Source organism: Montipora capricornis, chromosome 9 (genome assembly GCF_036669925.1).
Source record: "Montipora capricornis isolate CH-2021 chromosome 9, ASM3666992v2, whole genome shotgun sequence".
In the NCBI taxonomy this organism is placed as follows: domain Eukaryota; kingdom Metazoa; phylum Cnidaria; class Anthozoa; order Scleractinia; family Acroporidae; genus Montipora; species Montipora capricornis.
The window spans coordinates 21,346,319-21,363,818 of NC_090891.1; the positions used below are offsets into that span (position 1 = coordinate 21,346,319).

At 39.3% G+C, this 17,500-nt stretch overlaps 4 protein-coding genes across 7 annotated transcripts in view; 1 reads left to right on the forward strand and 3 right to left on the reverse strand.

The window, feature by feature from the left end:
- LOC138016683 (uncharacterized) overlaps positions 1–733 on the reverse strand; it is a 25,959-nt gene extending 25,226 nt beyond the window's left edge. For all 4 annotated transcript variants that reach the window (XM_068863872.1, XM_068863871.1, XM_068863869.1 and 1 more), the window contains exon 1: positions 540–733. In XM_068863872.1, coding sequence (XP_068719973.1) covers positions 540–665 — 126 coding nt within the window. In that variant the 5' untranslated portion in view covers positions 666–733. The remainder of the gene's footprint in view (positions 1–539) is intronic.
- A 1,807-nt stretch (positions 734–2,540) lies between these two features.
- The window catches only part of LOC138016684 (uncharacterized), a 24,168-nt gene continuing 9,208 nt past the window's right edge, over positions 2,541–17,500 (reverse strand). The window contains exons 3-5 of the mRNA XM_068863874.1: positions 15,328–15,563; positions 3,661–3,780; positions 2,541–2,756 (exon numbers count right to left, since the gene is read on the reverse strand). Of these exons, the coding sequence (XP_068719975.1) occupies positions 2,634–2,756; positions 3,661–3,780; positions 15,328–15,563 (479 nt within the window). The 3' untranslated portion in view covers positions 2,541–2,633. The remainder of the gene's footprint in view (positions 2,757–3,660; positions 3,781–15,327; positions 15,564–17,500) is intronic.
- Positions 6,244–8,243, forward strand: LOC138016256 (uncharacterized). The gene is made up of 2 exons (XM_068863428.1): positions 6,244–6,270; positions 6,784–8,243. The coding sequence occupies exons 1-2, from the start codon at positions 6,244–6,246 to the stop codon at positions 7,537–7,539; spliced, it is 783 nt and encodes a 260-aa protein (XP_068719529.1). The 3' UTR covers positions 7,540–8,243.
- Positions 8,592–10,100, reverse strand: LOC138016754 (uncharacterized). The gene is made up of 2 exons (XM_068863939.1): positions 9,271–10,100; positions 8,592–9,004 (listed from the first exon to the last, which is right to left on the reverse strand). Exons 1-2 carry the CDS (start codon positions 9,932–9,934, stop codon positions 8,592–8,594), a joined length of 1,077 nt encoding a protein of 358 aa, XP_068720040.1. The 5' UTR covers positions 9,935–10,100.

A 17,500-nucleotide genomic window follows, 5' to 3' on the forward strand; every position in this document is an offset into this window, starting at 1 on the left:
CCGCGCGGGGAGACGAATTTTATCTTCGAGTGCTGAAAGTATCTCTCACGAGTGAGCAAAGCGAACGAGTGAAAGATACTTTCAGCACGAGAAGATAAAATTCGTATCCCCGAGCGGCCATGTAATGTTCTGTTTATTATATAGATATTGATGAAATGTGTCGATTTAAAACAACTTATTTTATTCATTTTCGATATGATGAAAAAGTGTTCACCAATCACTAAAACACGCATGTTGTGTAACATGAAACAAGATATGAAAGTTATGAAAAACAAATCATGAAAATGTAAAATTTGCAATAAAAATGTTAATGCAGTAGAGAAGAACTATATTAGAGCACAAAAGTATCGTACAATGAAGAGGAAGCTCGCGTTTTATTGGCTAATCTTGTTCGTTTCCATGACGACAGCTATATCCTTACATGCGTGCGGTGAAGATATGATTTTTTAGTAAAAGGAGAAATCCTGGTATTTCATCAGTATCTATATAATAATAAGAGATATCTCATTACCTTTTGGATAACGTTTTAGTTCACTTACCGAGAAATCGTGCATCTTCTTTCCCTTCTCAGTCTCCGTGTCGTAAACAGGCGAATTATGAACTTTGTACGCCGCTCGTGAAATTGCAAGAATCGTTAGGAGTAGAACGGCTAAGATCACTCTCATATTGGCTGCGTTGTGAATAAGGCCTTTGCTGTAAAAATCTGATTTCGGAAGAGACTAAGCAATCGAAGACAACTGGGCAACAGCTTTTTGATATGTGTTCACCTGATATTTAAATCCTCTAACTTTGAGCTGTGACAGCAATAATGATTACAACCGCTTTCGTGATTGGTTCACAGGACAATTAATCCAATTTAATATACTTTCAACAGAATCAATTGACTTCAATTTCGAAAGTAATGGAGCTGCATATTTGCTATAACCAACGAAAGAGTAAGAGGGTGAAAACAGCAGCGTGGTACCTAAGAGAAAGTAGTCTAATTTTTGGATTAAATGATCCAAACAATTGGAAATATACAAATATACAATAAGGACGGTGGATTAATTAACTTGGGAACTTCCATTTTGACCATAAAAGTCATAAATTTAGGCTGTATACGGAGAGATCCACTTAGAACGAAGTTGTTAGCATAAACGTGAGTGGTAAATAAAGTGCGCTGCGTTGTATATTTCAGTTACGTAGTAAATCGCCTGTCCCCTATGACGCTCGTAAACGTCGTTGCTTGAATTTCTCCTCCCCATGAGAATTCAACAGCTGTGGACGTTTACGCAGCTGTTTGCAGATAACGCTCTCCAAGCAAACAAAAACGTACAGAATAAGTAAAACGATCGCACGACTATAAGCAACCTTTGACTGTCGAAAACTTGGCTTCCAGAAACAGACCATTACGGTATGCGATAAGAGCTCAATCATTGAACATAATGCTCTTCAGTTCAATACTCGAGGATTCTGTTTCGCGTAGGCGCAGCCATTGAGAGAACAGAGAGCTTTAGCAACGACGACGGGAACGGCAACGAGAACGTCATCACAAAACATAAATTCTCATTATTGTAATTACTTCACGACTATTCCTAGTTTTTTAACGCGAGAAAGGTATGGCAGTCCCTCAGGAATAAAAACGTTATGAGCGGCGCTTTTTGTAGGGGAGAAGATGAAAATTTTTCTCCAAATGCTGACGTCCTTCTTAAAGCCTGAAAGTTGGTCATTTCACGTTGTTGTTTTGCTGACGACGTCAAAGAAATAGACAAAAATGAAAAACGCACGTGCAAAGCGTGCCGGCAAAGCTATTGTCTTTGGCCACTAAATATGCAAATTTTGACGTTCTCGATGACGTCGCCGTTGTCGTTGCTAAAACTCCCTATTTTTCATAGATCGAGGGACTGAAGGGAGGGGAGGGGGCGGGGCATTCAGGGTACAAGCTGAGTGATGCGGATTTTCAATGGACCTCATTAGCTTGTACGTTTTGTTTTCCCATTTCAGACAACGTGATGTTACTCCAGGGAACAGTTTCTTTCAAATGTCGTCTTCTGCACGTGCACATGTATGCATAACTTACGAACAAAAATAAAAAGGAAAAATTCCCTTGGGAACATCACGTGGTCTGAAATGGGAAAGCAAAACGTACAAGCTAAAGAGGTCCATTAGCGAGTTACTGGTCGTTGGCTGTATCAAAAGATTCAACGAAATTTCATGGTCTACATCTAAAAAAACTGCATAAGTGAGCACATAAAAGGCAGAAATTTCGAACGAAGACGATTTGGGCAATCGGATGGTCCCATGGCAAGCATGTGATTGGGTCAATCAATCTCCACGAGCAAAATCACTGTCTTCCCCCTTTCAAGTCTACTCGACCCAAGAGAAGCGTCGGCGAGCTTCCCACCGACTTCCTTTCCCTCAGATTCTATGCTTCATGATAAAATTTCGCCGTCCTTACGTTTTGTACCATTTACTATTATTTTGAAGACGTGCTACCGCACTAAATAAAAAAAAAAAAAACAACAAAAAAAACAAAACATAGGGATGCAACATAGATAATCCAGTCTTTAGATTTTATTGTTCGACCCTAGCTTTTTATTTTATTTGCACCGACGGCATGATTACACTCTATGAGTCATTTTCAGAGACAATTTTCATGTTGAGCTCTCGATGCCTTGTACGCCGCATTTCTTGATGCCATCGAGGCAATGTGTCAAATGCATGCCATCTTGGGGTATTTTCCCGCATTCTTTCGCAGCCCTAAAGAGGCACTTGGACTACAAAAGAAGAAAAAGGAAAGTTACTTCACTAAGTTTTAATATTTTTGGGCCGACTAAGAACTATTTCCCTTTCCTATGCTGGTGGTCCGTTTTACGGATATTTTGGGTTTCGGTTGTATAGATAGAAAAAAACCCGAGCACGCCAACTAAATGGATACTTATGATCATTATGATCATGGAAGAATGCCGACGTGTATATCTGCCTCACAAAGTTTTCACAGACCGTCATATTTTTATATTTCTTTTTGGGGGACGTTACGTTTATTTAGTTTAAGTAATCATTCATTAAGTCAGTTTTTCCGACCCACCGGTTGATACCGAATTCATTGATCTCTTGACGAGGTTTGACCTTTTCAAACAAGTCTAGAGTGCCTTACTTGGTTGAGGAGTAGCGCTAAAACGATTCAACATGTCCAGCCAGGTGATCTGGTGACGTAACTCGGAGGACTGGGGAGAAAATTTTTAACGCCGTATCCCACAACCGCGCGCGGCCTTATTTTCGAATTCAACATGGCAGAAGCGAGGTGAGATCTCGTCGGGTCTACTTGAATGTTGATTCAGTAACAGGAGATGTGGTAGACACGGAATGATCTGTTGGGTTTTGGCGATGGAAATACTGCAGGGAGTTTGGAAACAACACCCAAGGCCGCGCGCGGTTGTGGGATACGGCATTAAAATTTTTCTTCCCAGTCCTCCAAATTACGTCACCAGATCACCTGGAGGTAATGTCCTATTTATCCAAAAAGGACATTACCCGGTCCGTGACCGCTATTTAATTGATTGACACTCTCCCTCCCCATTTCTTCCGCCTCTGGACCCCCCTGAGTTCGTCCTCTCCGCTCTACTCCCCTCACAATCCACCCTATCGTGTCTGCTTTAGTCAGAATCTGAATGACCTCACCTTTTCAGCGTACTCGGGCTTCTTCCACTCCGGCATATCTTTCTGGAATTTTCTCATACATCCCATCGAAGGTTTGAATCCGTTACTGGCCATACAGTTAATTAGATTTGTCACAGCCATCTAATAAATTAAAGCCAAAGATATCATCGGTAATAGTAATTCACGAGGTAGCTTGTCTGAGGAGGTTAAACTTGATCATTTCAGAGCTGACTGAAACAAGGGTAGCTGACAGTGGGACCGGTCAAATTAAATCCATAAACTGGAAAGACAAATGGCTCCTGAATAGATAACCTGAGATCGCTTCGATCGAATCACGTCGGACTAGACTCTATTTAAAGTCCCTGCAATTATTTTTAGCTGCGGACATGGAGTACAATCTAGTGGGAATCGTCGATTGGCGTTTGAATATATCATAGTTGCACAGAGAGTGCGGTTCTTGACACCAGGATCTCTTAATTCCACTCGCGGCCATACTATCTTAATTTAATATGCTATTAACCGAGATTTAGTAGAAACTTAATAGTAGACTGTTAACGCTAAAATAATCCTAAAACGAGATGCTTCCGTGAAGCATACACTGGGTTGCCTGTGGTACGTGTTACAGAAAATCAGAAAGCACTGAATTGTGTGGTATTGAACTACAGCATTCCAGTCTTTTAACAATAACAAATAAAAGAGAAGCGAGAAACATTGGCTTCTGTGCTGACATGTTGATAATTTTCAAGTTGCGTCACAACTTCTTGTCACCACAAGTTTAAGCGTGCCTTCTGAGCATCTGACAGCTTTGTAATACCAAAGTTCACTGAAGTTACCCCTCTCCGGCGGGGTTAGTATCTGGATGGGAGACCAAAACAATATACCCCTCATAAAACAGAAGCATCGGACCGAAAATACTATTAACGCTAACAAATGCGAACTTAGCAAGGTACAGATTTTGTTAGCTTGCTTTATGCAAAACAAGACCATCATTCTAAAAGCTTATTCTACGCAAAAAGTAGGTTCTGGAGGTAATTTTGAGAGTGGAAATCAAGGTTACGCGGCAGACGGCAAATTCAAACTCACGATTTAATTAAGTTAACACACCAAAAAGGCGCTAACCTCATTTTGAAAAGAAAATGCTTTACTATTGCCATAAAAACTATCCAGTTAAGCTCGCATATCATAAAACATGCTGAATTCATAAAGGCCACCTTTTCCAGCGAACCATTTTTTGAAACAAACAACATATTTGCTATTATAGGCAAAAACCCCTTCTATTTCGTTACGTGCGTGAAGAGAAGAAACTCAATCGTGTCAAATATGCGCAATATTGCAACAAACTAAATTTCAGGATCAAACCGTTTACATGAAGAACGTTTTCCTTGAATAATGAAGCACAAAATACACGACAAGCTTTCTTTCAAATAATCTTTGGCTGTCACATTTCCAATTATTTTTTTTACCTCAGGAAGACTGTGCAGAGTTGATCACAGATCCACGAAAGGTCTTCGATTCGTTCTCTGTCTTTGTTGAACCCATACGTTACCAGAGAATTTTCCATTTGGTTTCAGTGTTCTACATAACAGCACACTTGGTAAAATATTATTTTAGAAATACAGCTCACTTTGATTTCGGCTCGACGGGCGATAGATTATTGTTGAAGTCCATTACTGGTCGCTTTTGAGATTCCAGGTGTTGGTTTTTCACCGCCTACCTAGTTTATCCAACTGACTTTCCATTATTGAGCTCCATAAGAGTATATTTTGTTTAAGGATCCACTAAAACGCCATTCGCGTTACATGACTTTCGACGCCATTGCAGGCTAAGTTAATGATTCTACTGTGTCCACCAGAGAAATCTACGCATTTCCACTACTCTCTCGATCCTAAGAAAATACGCGCAGAAGGCTCGATGCACAAAGACACCACTTACCAGGGGAGTGACAGGCAAGACTTTTACCGACACGGAAAAAAAAATAAAAAAAATAAAAAAACCAAATCCTACCCACTTTCCGACTGGGATTGCCATACTGCCAACCCAGTAATAAAAGTGATAAATTGCTTATTTCTCTAAAGGAGACGTTTCGACGTTTCTTAAAGCTATTAACAGTTCAAGTCATACCAAGAATCAGGAGACGTCAATTCCAAAACTAGGTCTATGTAAGGGCATTTTTACAGATCAAGCTATTTTCAGACGAGTTCAGGAACCCATCAGTAGAATCCTCCATCTTCCACTTTGTTTTTTTCCTAACCCATCTATTCTTAGAACCACTTTCGCGCCATTCGTTGTCATGGTAAACGTCAATAGGGAGCTTAAGATAAGGACGTTTTCGACGCGACGGCGACGTAAAGACCGATTAGGATTGGGGCGAGTTTAACTGCGCATGGGATTTCTAACATTCCCGCCGTCGCCCTCACGTCGGCGACGTCAGTTTGGGGATTTTGCCGTCGCAGTGAAAACGTGAGTATTTATACCGGTATTTCTTTCTTGTATTCTTCATTCCTTGCTTTTTTTTCAGTTTCTTTATTAGCACAACCCACCTGGGGATGTGCCAAGTAACTCTAGCGGCTTTTTGTGCTCTCTTCACAGATAAAACTCAGGAAAATGACCGAAGACTCTGAAGCTAGTTCAGTGAAGACAAAACAATCTAAGTAAGTCTGTAAAGATAAATAAGCTGTTACGTTCAACGAATTCTTTCTTGTAAAACGATTATATATATAATATATTTTACTGACTCCAATACATTTTTTTATTTCTTAGTAACATATTGAATCCGAATTTTCTGAGGCGATAAAGAATTTTGGAGTTCTGGAGGCTGCTAAAAAGTGCAGAGATAAATATTTTGTTTTGAATTTTTTCACACTTAGCCAACAAATCCACTACATAGCTCATCGATATGTAAATGTGCTCTTAAGGCTTGTATAACCACACTTGGAAATATTTCTTCGATGAAGTGCTGTGAATCTAGAGCAATAATTTATGTGGATACGTACAGTGCGTATTAAACAGAACAATTTCATCCAGCAAATATTCAATAAATCAATACAAGGACTCAGTCTGGAAGAGGAAAACTACTGTTTCCACCGTTTTTTAAATAACGTGCTAAAATAAACTTTAATTCCCTCTTTCAGCACAATGGAGTAGACAAATCAACATGATACATTATTCTTGAGAGAGGTCAGGGGATCAGATCTTTTTGAAACCAGAAAGGGGAGCCCGGAGAGAGGAAAATTGTGGGATGAGATTGCCACAAGACTCAATAACCTCACCCAATGCAAATTCAATGTGAACAAAAGGTCGTTGAGAGATAGGCTCAATCTTCTAATGTCCAAATTCAAAGCAAAAAATAGGGAAGAAGAAAGAGCAAGTGGTATTAGTCCAGAAATACAAGAGATAGATACTCTGCTGGAGGAGCTGTGTGAAAAAGAGGAAGAAGCTAAAAATAAGCCTTCGACTGGCAACAAAAAGCAAAGCCTTCAGAAAGAGAAGGCAACTGCTGAAGAAATGCGGTACAAGGCAATGGAAACCATGGGAGAAACTCAAAAACGAGTGGAGAAAACAAATGGAGTGGTTCCAGCAAAGAAAAGCAGGAAAAGTACAGGAGATGCTATTGGATACTTGCAAAAGAAAGCAGAAGAAGAGATGGCATTAAAAAGAGAAGAAATTGAAATAAGAAAGGAGGAAGAGGCAAGAGGATCTCGTATATCAGAGCAGCAAACAAAAATGCAGCAAGATATGCTAAAGATTATTCAGCAACAACAAGAAGAACAGCATAGACAGCAGCAAAGAAACCAACAGCAAACACTACAGTTTATGCAGTCTATGTTAAACCAGCAGCAGCAGCAATCACAGGCTATGTTAGCTTTGATTGAGAGGTTGGCTCCCAAGGAAAAGCGTTAACATTTTTTTATTGCAACTTCTCTTTTTCAACTATGGCACCATTGTAATTTTTCTCTTGTTAGTGACATAATTTTGCATTCAACTGTTCTTTTAACTCCATTTCTGCTAGAGTGGTAGTTGATTGTTGAGTTATCATTATCATAATCACATTTTTTTTTAGTTTCATTGATCCAGTTTGAATTTAGCTGTATTATGCATGTGTCAATCAGGTGATTACCCTATCAGAATACAGGCTATGAAAATATGTCATATATTAAATTGAGTCAAGTGATTATTGAAAGCCCTGACTACCTTGCAAAATATAAATTTGATTTGATTTTTTGAACTGACAAAAATTATTGTATTGTGAAAAGGTTGATTTCTTCAATACTTACATTTGTGTAAACAATGTATACCTTGTTAAACTTGATATTAGAGATGCCTCAACTTTGAAAGTACTTGCCTTTATCAGCATTAAACTGGGCCCAGTTGTTCAAATGGCGGAAAGTGCTCCTCCTCTAAAGAAATCGTTATAGTGATTTATGTGCTGGATAACACTATCTGACTTTTGAACAACTGAGCATTGAACTAAATGGCATGCCATTTGTCGTATAAGTGGATGCCATAGTAACAACTGCTTTCATTTTTTGTGGAACAATATGTCTGCTTTGTATAATACAATGTATGATCTTTTATAGGTTGTGCTGTTTCCCAAAGCAGGGGGGGTGGGGTGGGCGGGGAGGTTTTAGTCTAGATTAGGGAAACCAGGAATTGCCACTAAAACTAAAAATCAAATCGACAAGTTTGAATTTACGCAACTTAGCCAAAAAGCTACTCTAGGATAGTGGCAAAGGGATTTTGGGAAGTTAAGTCTAGTAGAAGGTAGCAAAATTCAGCTGAACTAGCTCTGGTATAGATTAAGGATTCCAGGGTCCCAGCAGGACACTCCCCCACAAAAAATCCTAAAGTACCACCACCCCCTCCCCCCACCCCCCAGGGCTGATTCTGGGAGGAAAGTGTTGACCAGTTGTGTGACCAGGCAGTAACCGAATAAATATTGCGAATGTTTTAGGTCACCTGAAATACTCCTGGAGGCTTGGGGGGTCTAATTCAAAAAATTCTGAGGTTTGATTACCATATAGGCATGTTAGGGCATTTCGCATGAGAGCACATACGACATATGTTTTACCAATATTACTTAAGCCAACTTTTAGGTTCTTTTTAAAATCAAGGAATTTAAAATAGTTTAAAATGTCTCCAAATAGCCACTCCACTGACACTCGAACAGAGCTCATGGATCCATTGAACATCTCCATCTGAGGTGTGAGAGCAGCACCTTGGAATGGTCCTTGCAGGTGAACCCTGAGGGGATATGCAGGATCCCCATATATGCATAGAGGCTGACCCCCTGTCGAAAATGCATGGCGTTCCAAGTCATGCAAGAGACCAGATTCTGCCAGCATACCTGCATCATGCCTTTTGCCCTCTGGAAGAAGTTAAAAGTATTAGGTTTGTTTCATGGAATATCATTGTTTTTCATCATGCAACGCTTCTGTAAAATGGTGTCATGAGATCAACCTTTCATTGCCCTGATCACTACAGGCGTTTGTCGTAGATTATACTATAAAACAGACACTTGAAGGGGGAAACAACTACCCTCCGAAGCCATGTTTGTACCTTTTCCGTTTGAGTTGCTATTTTCATAAACCTGACATTTAGTTATAAATAAGAGCAAGTTAAAAAGATCTTTACCTACGGGGCCGTAAAGGTTTGCGATCAATCCATTCGGTAAGGCAACAGATTGGAATTTAATGGCGTGCACCCGTTTATGACCATTATACATCATCCTCTGGTGCTCGTCTGGTCTGGCTATAGGTCTCACAGTGCCATCAACAAAGCCAAAACAGTTCTGGAGAGCAGCCCCTTTAGCGTGAACTGATCGAGCATAAGTATCCAATGCAGGTGGGTTAAGCAGTGCGTCATTCCACCGGGTTATGTGATGTCCATGGATGGTGTAAATATAATCAATCACATGATTTGTGACCATGGATAGCACCGGTACTGGTTTGCCGAAACGAGGTACCATGTCGCCAAATCTACAAGGATAGGCGAGCCGTCTTAGGAGTATGCAAAGGCCTTCCATTCCACTTACTATGCTTCCCTGGCGTAGTTTGAAGGTAGGTGGGATCTGCAAGGCTTCTGCCAGAGTCGGAAGGTCTTTTTTCTCAAACCTAAATTCGGCCTTACACTCTGCCTCACTCATGTTGTTCAGGTCAAAGCAAGCGTACTCGTAGTAAGGAAAACTTGGATTTCTCGACGGAAACATGTCGTAAAGGAGAACGAAATCTTCATCGTTGATCAAATTAGCGTCGTAGTAAAGAATGAGAAGTTGTCGAAAATCTTCAAATGCGGCCATGTTACAAACAAAAGCGATTGAATCTCAGAAAGTACAGCCGATGTACTCGACGAAGTCTCGGACGCCGTCATGAGAATCTTAAGCAAATTAATTTTGGCGCGAGAACGGCAACCTCTGGCCCAGTCCACCTGGGCTGTCACGTCGCCGTCACCGCGAAAACGTCCGCATCTTAAGCTCCCTAATAACTATTCAGTGGCCAATCAGCGCTGAGGTCTCTCTAATACTGCAAACTCAGCAGAAAAACATGGCGGACCGAAGCGGTGAAGAAAGCGAATCTCAACTATCTATTCACGTGAAATTATACTTCTTCAGGTTTGCAATGGATCATGGAATGTGTAACCTTAAAATTGTCGAATGGATGCCAATAAAAATGAGGATAAGGGAACGGGGGGGGTGTTTTCAAAACTTTGAGTCTTGTTTCCTGCATTCGGTCGCCATCTTGGATCGCCCCTTCATGCGGACCACTTAGGGAACATCTTTGATTAGCGCGGCGAATTTAAAAACGTTGTTTCAAAAAATAGATAGGTCGGGAACAACACTTCCTCACCGAGGAAGACTTGTGATTAGCGGGAAAGGCTTGGTTTTGCGGGAAAATCAATCTAAAAATAACTCGATCGGTAAAAACGCCGTTCCACAAAATACAGTAAAGTTGTACGCTCCAGGCCATGGGCTCCTACAAGAATTGATTATGAAAATAAATGTGAAATAACAATTCAACCTCCTTCACTTTCTTTTAGAAATGAGAAATGGAACAATGATACAAAAAACAAAACAACAACAATTCTCGTTAGGGTCAGCACTTAATTAGGACATTTCCGAGTTCACGTCTGCCTCCTCTTCAAAGCGAGTCTAAGTGCGAAGCTTTTCTAATGAAAATTAGTTTTCATTCATGGAGCGAGTTTGAATCGAGTGTTGTAAAACCAAAATCAAAGTGATTACTTTGGCCAATCAAAAAGGACGAAGACAATCCAGTAAATAAATCAAAACGCGAAGTAATTACACGTAGCCGACACAAAGCGCGGGAAAATGTGCACGCGCGAGTTACGATTGCTTTTGGTTTTACTTCTGATTGGTTGAAAAATTGGCGCGAGAACTTTCAACATCTACATTCACCTACATTTAGATATGTCGGTAAAAGTCGCTAGACATCACACCAACGTTTAAGAATGTAACAAAAATTAAAATAAAACCAATGAAAATTAATGTACTAAAACGTGAAGTGAAAAAATAAACAAGGGAATAAATAAATGTAAAAATAACTTAAATACTAAAATCACTCAGTAAAATACTTAGAAATGTTAGTCTTAAATGTCTCTAGAGAATTACTTTCAACAATGCTTTTCGGTAGTTTGTTCCACATCCTTAGGGTACGTGGAAAAAAGGAATAAAAATATACATACTTTGTTGCATTAATGTTTAAAAATTTATAATCATGACAAGAACGAGTTTTGACTCTGCAATTGCTATGCGGGCGTCAGTAACTATTTTTATCGAGATCAACAGTGCCATGGAACATTTTGTACATCAAATTTAATCTGGCTATTGTTCTCCTTGTTTCAAGACTGAACCAACTTAAGTCCCTTAACATCCCAATAACACTATCTGTAGGTTGGCAGTTGTTTGAACAGAAGCGGGCGGCTTTCTTCTGCACACGTTCAAGAGATGAAATATCCTTTTTAATTTGGGGGTCCCAAGCTTCACAGCCATACTCCAATTTTGGACGAACCAATGTTGTATATGCAGTTTCCTTTACTGATCGTGGACAGTTCCAAAAATTTCTTTACTTTGCTTGCCTTACCAGAGATGGACAAGACATGCTGGGACCACTGAAGGTTGTTTGTCAAGGTAACACCTATTGTAGGTAGGACACAGAATCAACCTAGTCAAGTGCAGATCCCTAAAACACATATTTCTTCAGAGGAGGTGACTTCTTGGTAGAAATGCATATTATTTTACACTTGGATGGATTTAACTTCAGTTGCCATCTGTGTTGCCAGCGTTCCAGCTCGAATAAATAAGCTTGGAATCTATTACAGTCGTCCTCGTCGGAAATTATACCGTATACGAATGCGTCGTCAGCAAAGAGCCTGACAGAGGATTGTAAATTCGCTGGCAAGTCATTTACATATAATAAAAGCAATAACGGGCCAAGAACTGTACCTTGCGGAACACCAGATGTCACCATGATGGATTTTGATTTGCTTCATCGCAAATAACTGATTGAGTGCACCCTATTAGGAATGACTCAAACTATTTAAGTAAGTTTTCTCGGATGCCATAGTATTCAAGTTTACGAAGTAGACGCTGGTACGGAACCTTGTCGAAGGCTTTGCTGAAATCGAGTATGGCGGCATGGACGGATGTATGGTCTTTGCTAAATCATGGGTAGTTATTATCAGCTGAGTAACAGTTTTTCGTTTGGCTCTAAAGCCATGTTGTACATCAGTGAGTATCCGTTGGGGGTCAAGGTGTTTCATGACGTGGCTATGAACAATGTGCTAAAGAATTTTAGATGCAATACAAGTTAATGATATAGATCTGTAATTACAAGGGTTTGACTTCTGACCACCCTTAAAAACTCCGCACACATTGGCATATTTCCAATAACTGAGTAAAGTAATGCAAAACCCAAGCAATTCGCTGATTACTTTTGACACTCAATTGGACTCGCTTTGAAAAGGAGGCAGACGAACTCGGAAATGGCCCAAAGTGTACACCCAAAGGAGCTAAGTTAGACATCTTTTTTTTTTTTAACATAAGGCTTATTTATTTTATATATATATAATTTACTATTAAAGGAAAAAAAAGGGTAAACAGTTACAAAATAAAACAAACTATTGAACAGAAATAGAGAGTACAGTAAATTACAGGTATATGGTGGCTAAATACAAAATGTCTGAAAAGTGCATTGATATCTTATATACGGTAAGGTGAAACTGTTACAAGTATATTTATTTGCAGATATGTCTATTTGTTTGATTGTCGCTCAATGTGAAGGGGGAAAAGGGATACTGCGAGACTAACTTTTCTGTCTTACTCTACTTTAAACGTTAGACATCTTTGATTAGCTTATTACTGTCTATTTTTCATTTCACATGCATTAATTAACTTCTTTGCACTACTGTTATGTAATTTCTCTTTGGATGTGATAGTGATGTGGACTTTAAGTAACGTCGAAATGCCGTGTTGTAAACTTTTTAAAGTACAATTTATCACTTTGATGGATTTTAAGAGTATTTTTCCGTTTCACTGTATCAATATTATAGGCACAACTGCATTGTTTAGATCTCTTAAATACAGATATCTGTCTACCAACTATATCAGCTATATGTTTTTCAAAGTTCAGGTTTTTCGGTGTGCGGTAATGAGAACACCTCAGTAAGATTTTATTGCAATTCCGTTGCTTGCGTTTTTTATCCACAACTAGTGAAATTTCAATCATTCATTGGATCCGGTAGACTTTGCATGGAACAAAGAGTAGAATAGAAAACCAAAACAATCTACCTACTTGAAACGTTGCGTTCTCGGGAAACAAACACTGACTGGCTAGATGAGTTTATAGTTTGGACGATTAGGACAGGTCAGCCAAAAATTTTCTTCGCCGAGAAAGAACTAGCTCGTAAAATAGACGTCATGAATTTTCAGTCCCTGAATGTTTCTGCACATTTGCATACTTTCAGCTTTCAGCGACTGCAGCGTGATAATACTATCTGTAACTTTTTGAAATAATCCGAACATTAAGTAAAATTTGCAGAAGAGTTTTATGGAACACTGCTCGGTAAATTGTGAAAAAAAAAAAAAAATGCGGTTTGTCTCACGTGAGAGCCCGGGCTGACACAGTTAGGAGTCCTTGGACTCTAGGCCTGTAAAACATGCAGCTTATTCGAAACTCTATCAGGCTCAAAGCAGAAGCCCAGATAACAATGACTCACTTTCGATTTTTTCTTACAGTCAACTGGATTGTTATAAAATCTGACAAAATGAGTGAAAGTACCGACAATTGTTGTTTCTTACTTCCTTGCTTGTGGCTTTATTCGTTGGAGGCTCGTCATCCAATTCCCACTCTGCAAAATCTTCAAGGTCACTGAATTCTCCTTCTTCAGAGTCCTCTGCCTTATTATCCACGATCAGGACAATAAACAGAAAGGAGCAAATGACGAATTTCATGGCTGAAAGATCCTCAATTTCCCGGACGAAAATGGAAAACGCGGCAATTCGTTACGGAGGATCAGGAGCGCACTCCGAGTCGCCTTAATAGATTGAGAGCCTGACAGGATTACTTTATTCTTCCGTTTGCACAGCTGAAGGTGAAGCAACCCAAACTAATTAAAAAGCGATCACAATTTTAAGAAATTTCACCCTGAAACAAAAATAGGCTCCTAAAACATCTTTTCTTAACCATATACTGGAATGAATTAATGTCATTAAAAAATTGCAATACAAGCTTAAGTCTGGATTTTTCTTAGTAGTGAAAATAACATAAAAGAAATCAGAGACAGCCCATTTATTTTCATGTCGTAAAAGTAACGAATGCTATAAAAATATTTGGAGTTTTCCGTAATTTTGTTTCAGCTGTGTTTAAACAGCGAACAATGAAGACGCTTTATAAAACAACGCGGCCATAAAAATGTTGTGGATGCTATAATTTTGCATTAGTTATTAAAACGAAACCCTTGCTTTAACAAGTTTTGGCACGTAATTAGACACAATAACAGTTACAACGTTGCATCTAGCCGCGCACACTAATATGAAAACACACGGCGGCTTCATGATAACTGCTCCCTAAATACGACAACACGACGAGTCAATAATAGTTAACGAAAATTTTTGATCCCAAGGAAACGGAGGAGGTTTTGTTGTAACTTTCTAAATGACAATGAAGTGAAGTCTTCTACACTAAACACGAAAACGTTTCTCACACAAAACACTGTCAGGAACAATCGGCTTTTTCAACAGTTTCATTTATGTTATTGAAAAATGACCATGTACCTTTTACGGGTTTTATTGTACTTTTTTAATTGGTATTTTTTATGATTAATTTTGAGTGTCGTGACTATTTCAGAGGTACTTAATTTAGTGATGATATGGCTAAAGTGTAAGTAATTTATGCAGCCGGATCGTTAGCAACCTTGTTACACATTATAGTGATGGGAACATATACTGATACAACCTTACTGCTCGCTAAAAGCCAATGTCGACGTAAATAGTAAGGGGAAAATAAGGGGAAGGGGGTATTGTTTGGCCTTTGTTGTAATTGCTGTCCAAAAAGGAAGAAAGTTGAGAAGTATCTAGATGATTGTTGTCCAGGATTGCGGGACTTGACAAGTAGCTGCAAGCGTTTTTCGCGTTTGCCGTATCAGAAACGGCTGACTTCAAAGCTTATGAAAACAAACCTCTCTAACGGTAGATCTCCGGCGTCTTCTCGCTACTTGTGTAACATTCCCACAAAACACTTGCACTGTGTCCTGTGAACATGTACGAGTGGCATCAATGCACAACTGAACAAGACGAGCAAGACTAATAAAACTTGCTTTTATGTTAACTTGTGTGTTAGGGTCGTTACAATCTCCATCGAAGTAGAATAAGGCCGGGAGTTGTCCCATCTTCAGTTGGCCAGGAGTATTCGTTACTGTTCGAAAAAATGAAAAAAAATGGAAGATTATAACTTTGACAAAAACAGAACCTTTTGATCTGAAGACAGAATCGTACAAATTTGCATGACTGTTACTGGTTTCGGTGCGTTTTGTGTGAATTAGACATAGCTAGAAGCTCCACAAGCGTACACTGGGTTTTTTTTTTTTTTTAGCGTACACTGGGTTGCCTGTGGTACGTGTTACTCAAAAACAGAAGGGACTGAGTTGGGTGGTATTGAACAGCAGCGTTCCAGTCAATTTTTTCAAGTTGGGGGTCAATAAGACCATTTAAGGAGTCACCCAGCAGTCGTGCCAGCAGAGGCCTTTTGGCTCAAACCTTCATACGACGAAAAAGATCTTTTTCTGAGGTTAAAAACCTGGCTACCAGCCTGTTAATCATTTGTCAGAAAGAAAAAATTCCTGCCATCTTTAGAAAAAACAGGCACGCATCGCGTACGTGTGGTAGTAGAGTAACACAGCGCTTTATTCCATATTGTCAAATGGGCTGCGTTTTGTCCTCCACGATATTCAAGTTCAATATGTAGCTCTAATAATACACGATATTGTTTTGGTATTGTATATCATTGTCGTGTCATGGTAAAAGTCTTAGGTAAATAGTCCCCTGAGAAGACATGTGGTTACTAGCAAAGTAATAAACCCAGAAAGATTGAAGAAAATAAAAGGGAATCGACAAACATTGGCTTCTAGGCTGACATGCTGATCATTACAAGTTCCCTAATAACTTCTTTTTACCACAAGCTTAAGCGTGCACTCAGAGCGTCTGACAGCATTGTAATACAAAAATTCACTGACGTCTAACCCTATCCGGCGGGGTTAGTATCTGGATGGGTGACCTAAAAAATGTACCACTGCGTAACAGTAGCATATTCTATTTTAACATCCAGGGACCGGTTGTTCGAAAGCCGATTAGCTTAATCCAGGGTTAGCGTAAACTTTTGTTTCACGTTTTAAACTTTTTGGTGAAAGTTTCTTTTGCTTATTTTTGTTTTTCAAGATTGACTTCTTCTAATGTAAGTTTTGCCGAATATCAGCATTGAACAGCATTTAGGAGTAGAGAATTCCTCCTCGGTTAATTTTCAATCTAGGATTAGCGTTAATCGGCTTTTGGGCAACCGGGCCCAGAAATGCGAACCAAGCAAGATACAGATTTTGTTAGCTTGCTTTATGCAAAACAAATATTGATGCAAAAGTAAATAAACATTGTACACAGTTTTTAGGAAGAGCAGAAGGAAGTTTTCAGGACGGTCGATCGAGAGAGAATATTCTGTCATCTGCGACAAAATTTACGACATGAGTCAATATTAATTTTGAACCGCGAATATGAAAAGTTAGAATCAGCGAAAGACATTTTGCGAGATTTTTGCTACGTTCAAATTTGTTATTGTACTTTTGACTGCACAAGTAAATCGCAAAATCGAAAGTGGCATCGAATTCAGCGGGCGCCGTGATCAAGTTACCGCGGCGTGTTTACTCGCGAACTGAAATAGTGAAGCATCTGCGTCAAATGATGGCAAAATACTGGGGTTCTGTTTTTGTTAGTTTTTCGGTTAGATTGCAGAATACCCGGCCCACTAATTTACACGTCATTGAATAAGAATAAACTTTATCGTTTTCTGACTCGTTCTTACAATAGGCCCTAACAATTGGGCCTTGTATTCTGCAATTGCTCCGGTGTCAGAAAGCAATTAAATAAATTTCTGACAGTTCACATCAAACCCTTTTCGAAAGAACCTTGACCGTAAATAATAAAGCACAAAAGAGACAACAAGCCTTCATTCAAATAATTTTTCACTGGCACATTTCCAATTTTTTTACCTTTGCAGAGTTGAGTACAAAATGTAACTTGCCAGACAACTTAGATGCGACTTCAGTAAACACTGTGATGTATTCAAGACGTTCGATTCCTTCAATG

Coding starts and splice junctions, on each gene's coding strand:
- LOC138016256 (XM_068863428.1), top strand. CDS start 6,244: ATGACCGAAGACTCTGAAGCTAGTTCA. Junction 6,271..6,783: donor AAGACTCTGAAGCTAGTTCA/GTGAAGACAAAA, acceptor ACAATGGAGTAG/ACAAATCAACATGATACATT.
- LOC138016754 (XM_068863939.1), bottom strand. CDS start 9,934: ATGGCCGCATTTGAAGATTTTCGACAACTTCTCATTCTTTACTACGAC. Junction 9,005..9,270: donor AAACCTTTACGGCCCCGTAG/GTAAAGATCTTT, acceptor AACTTCTTCCAG/AGGGCAAAAGGCATGATGCA.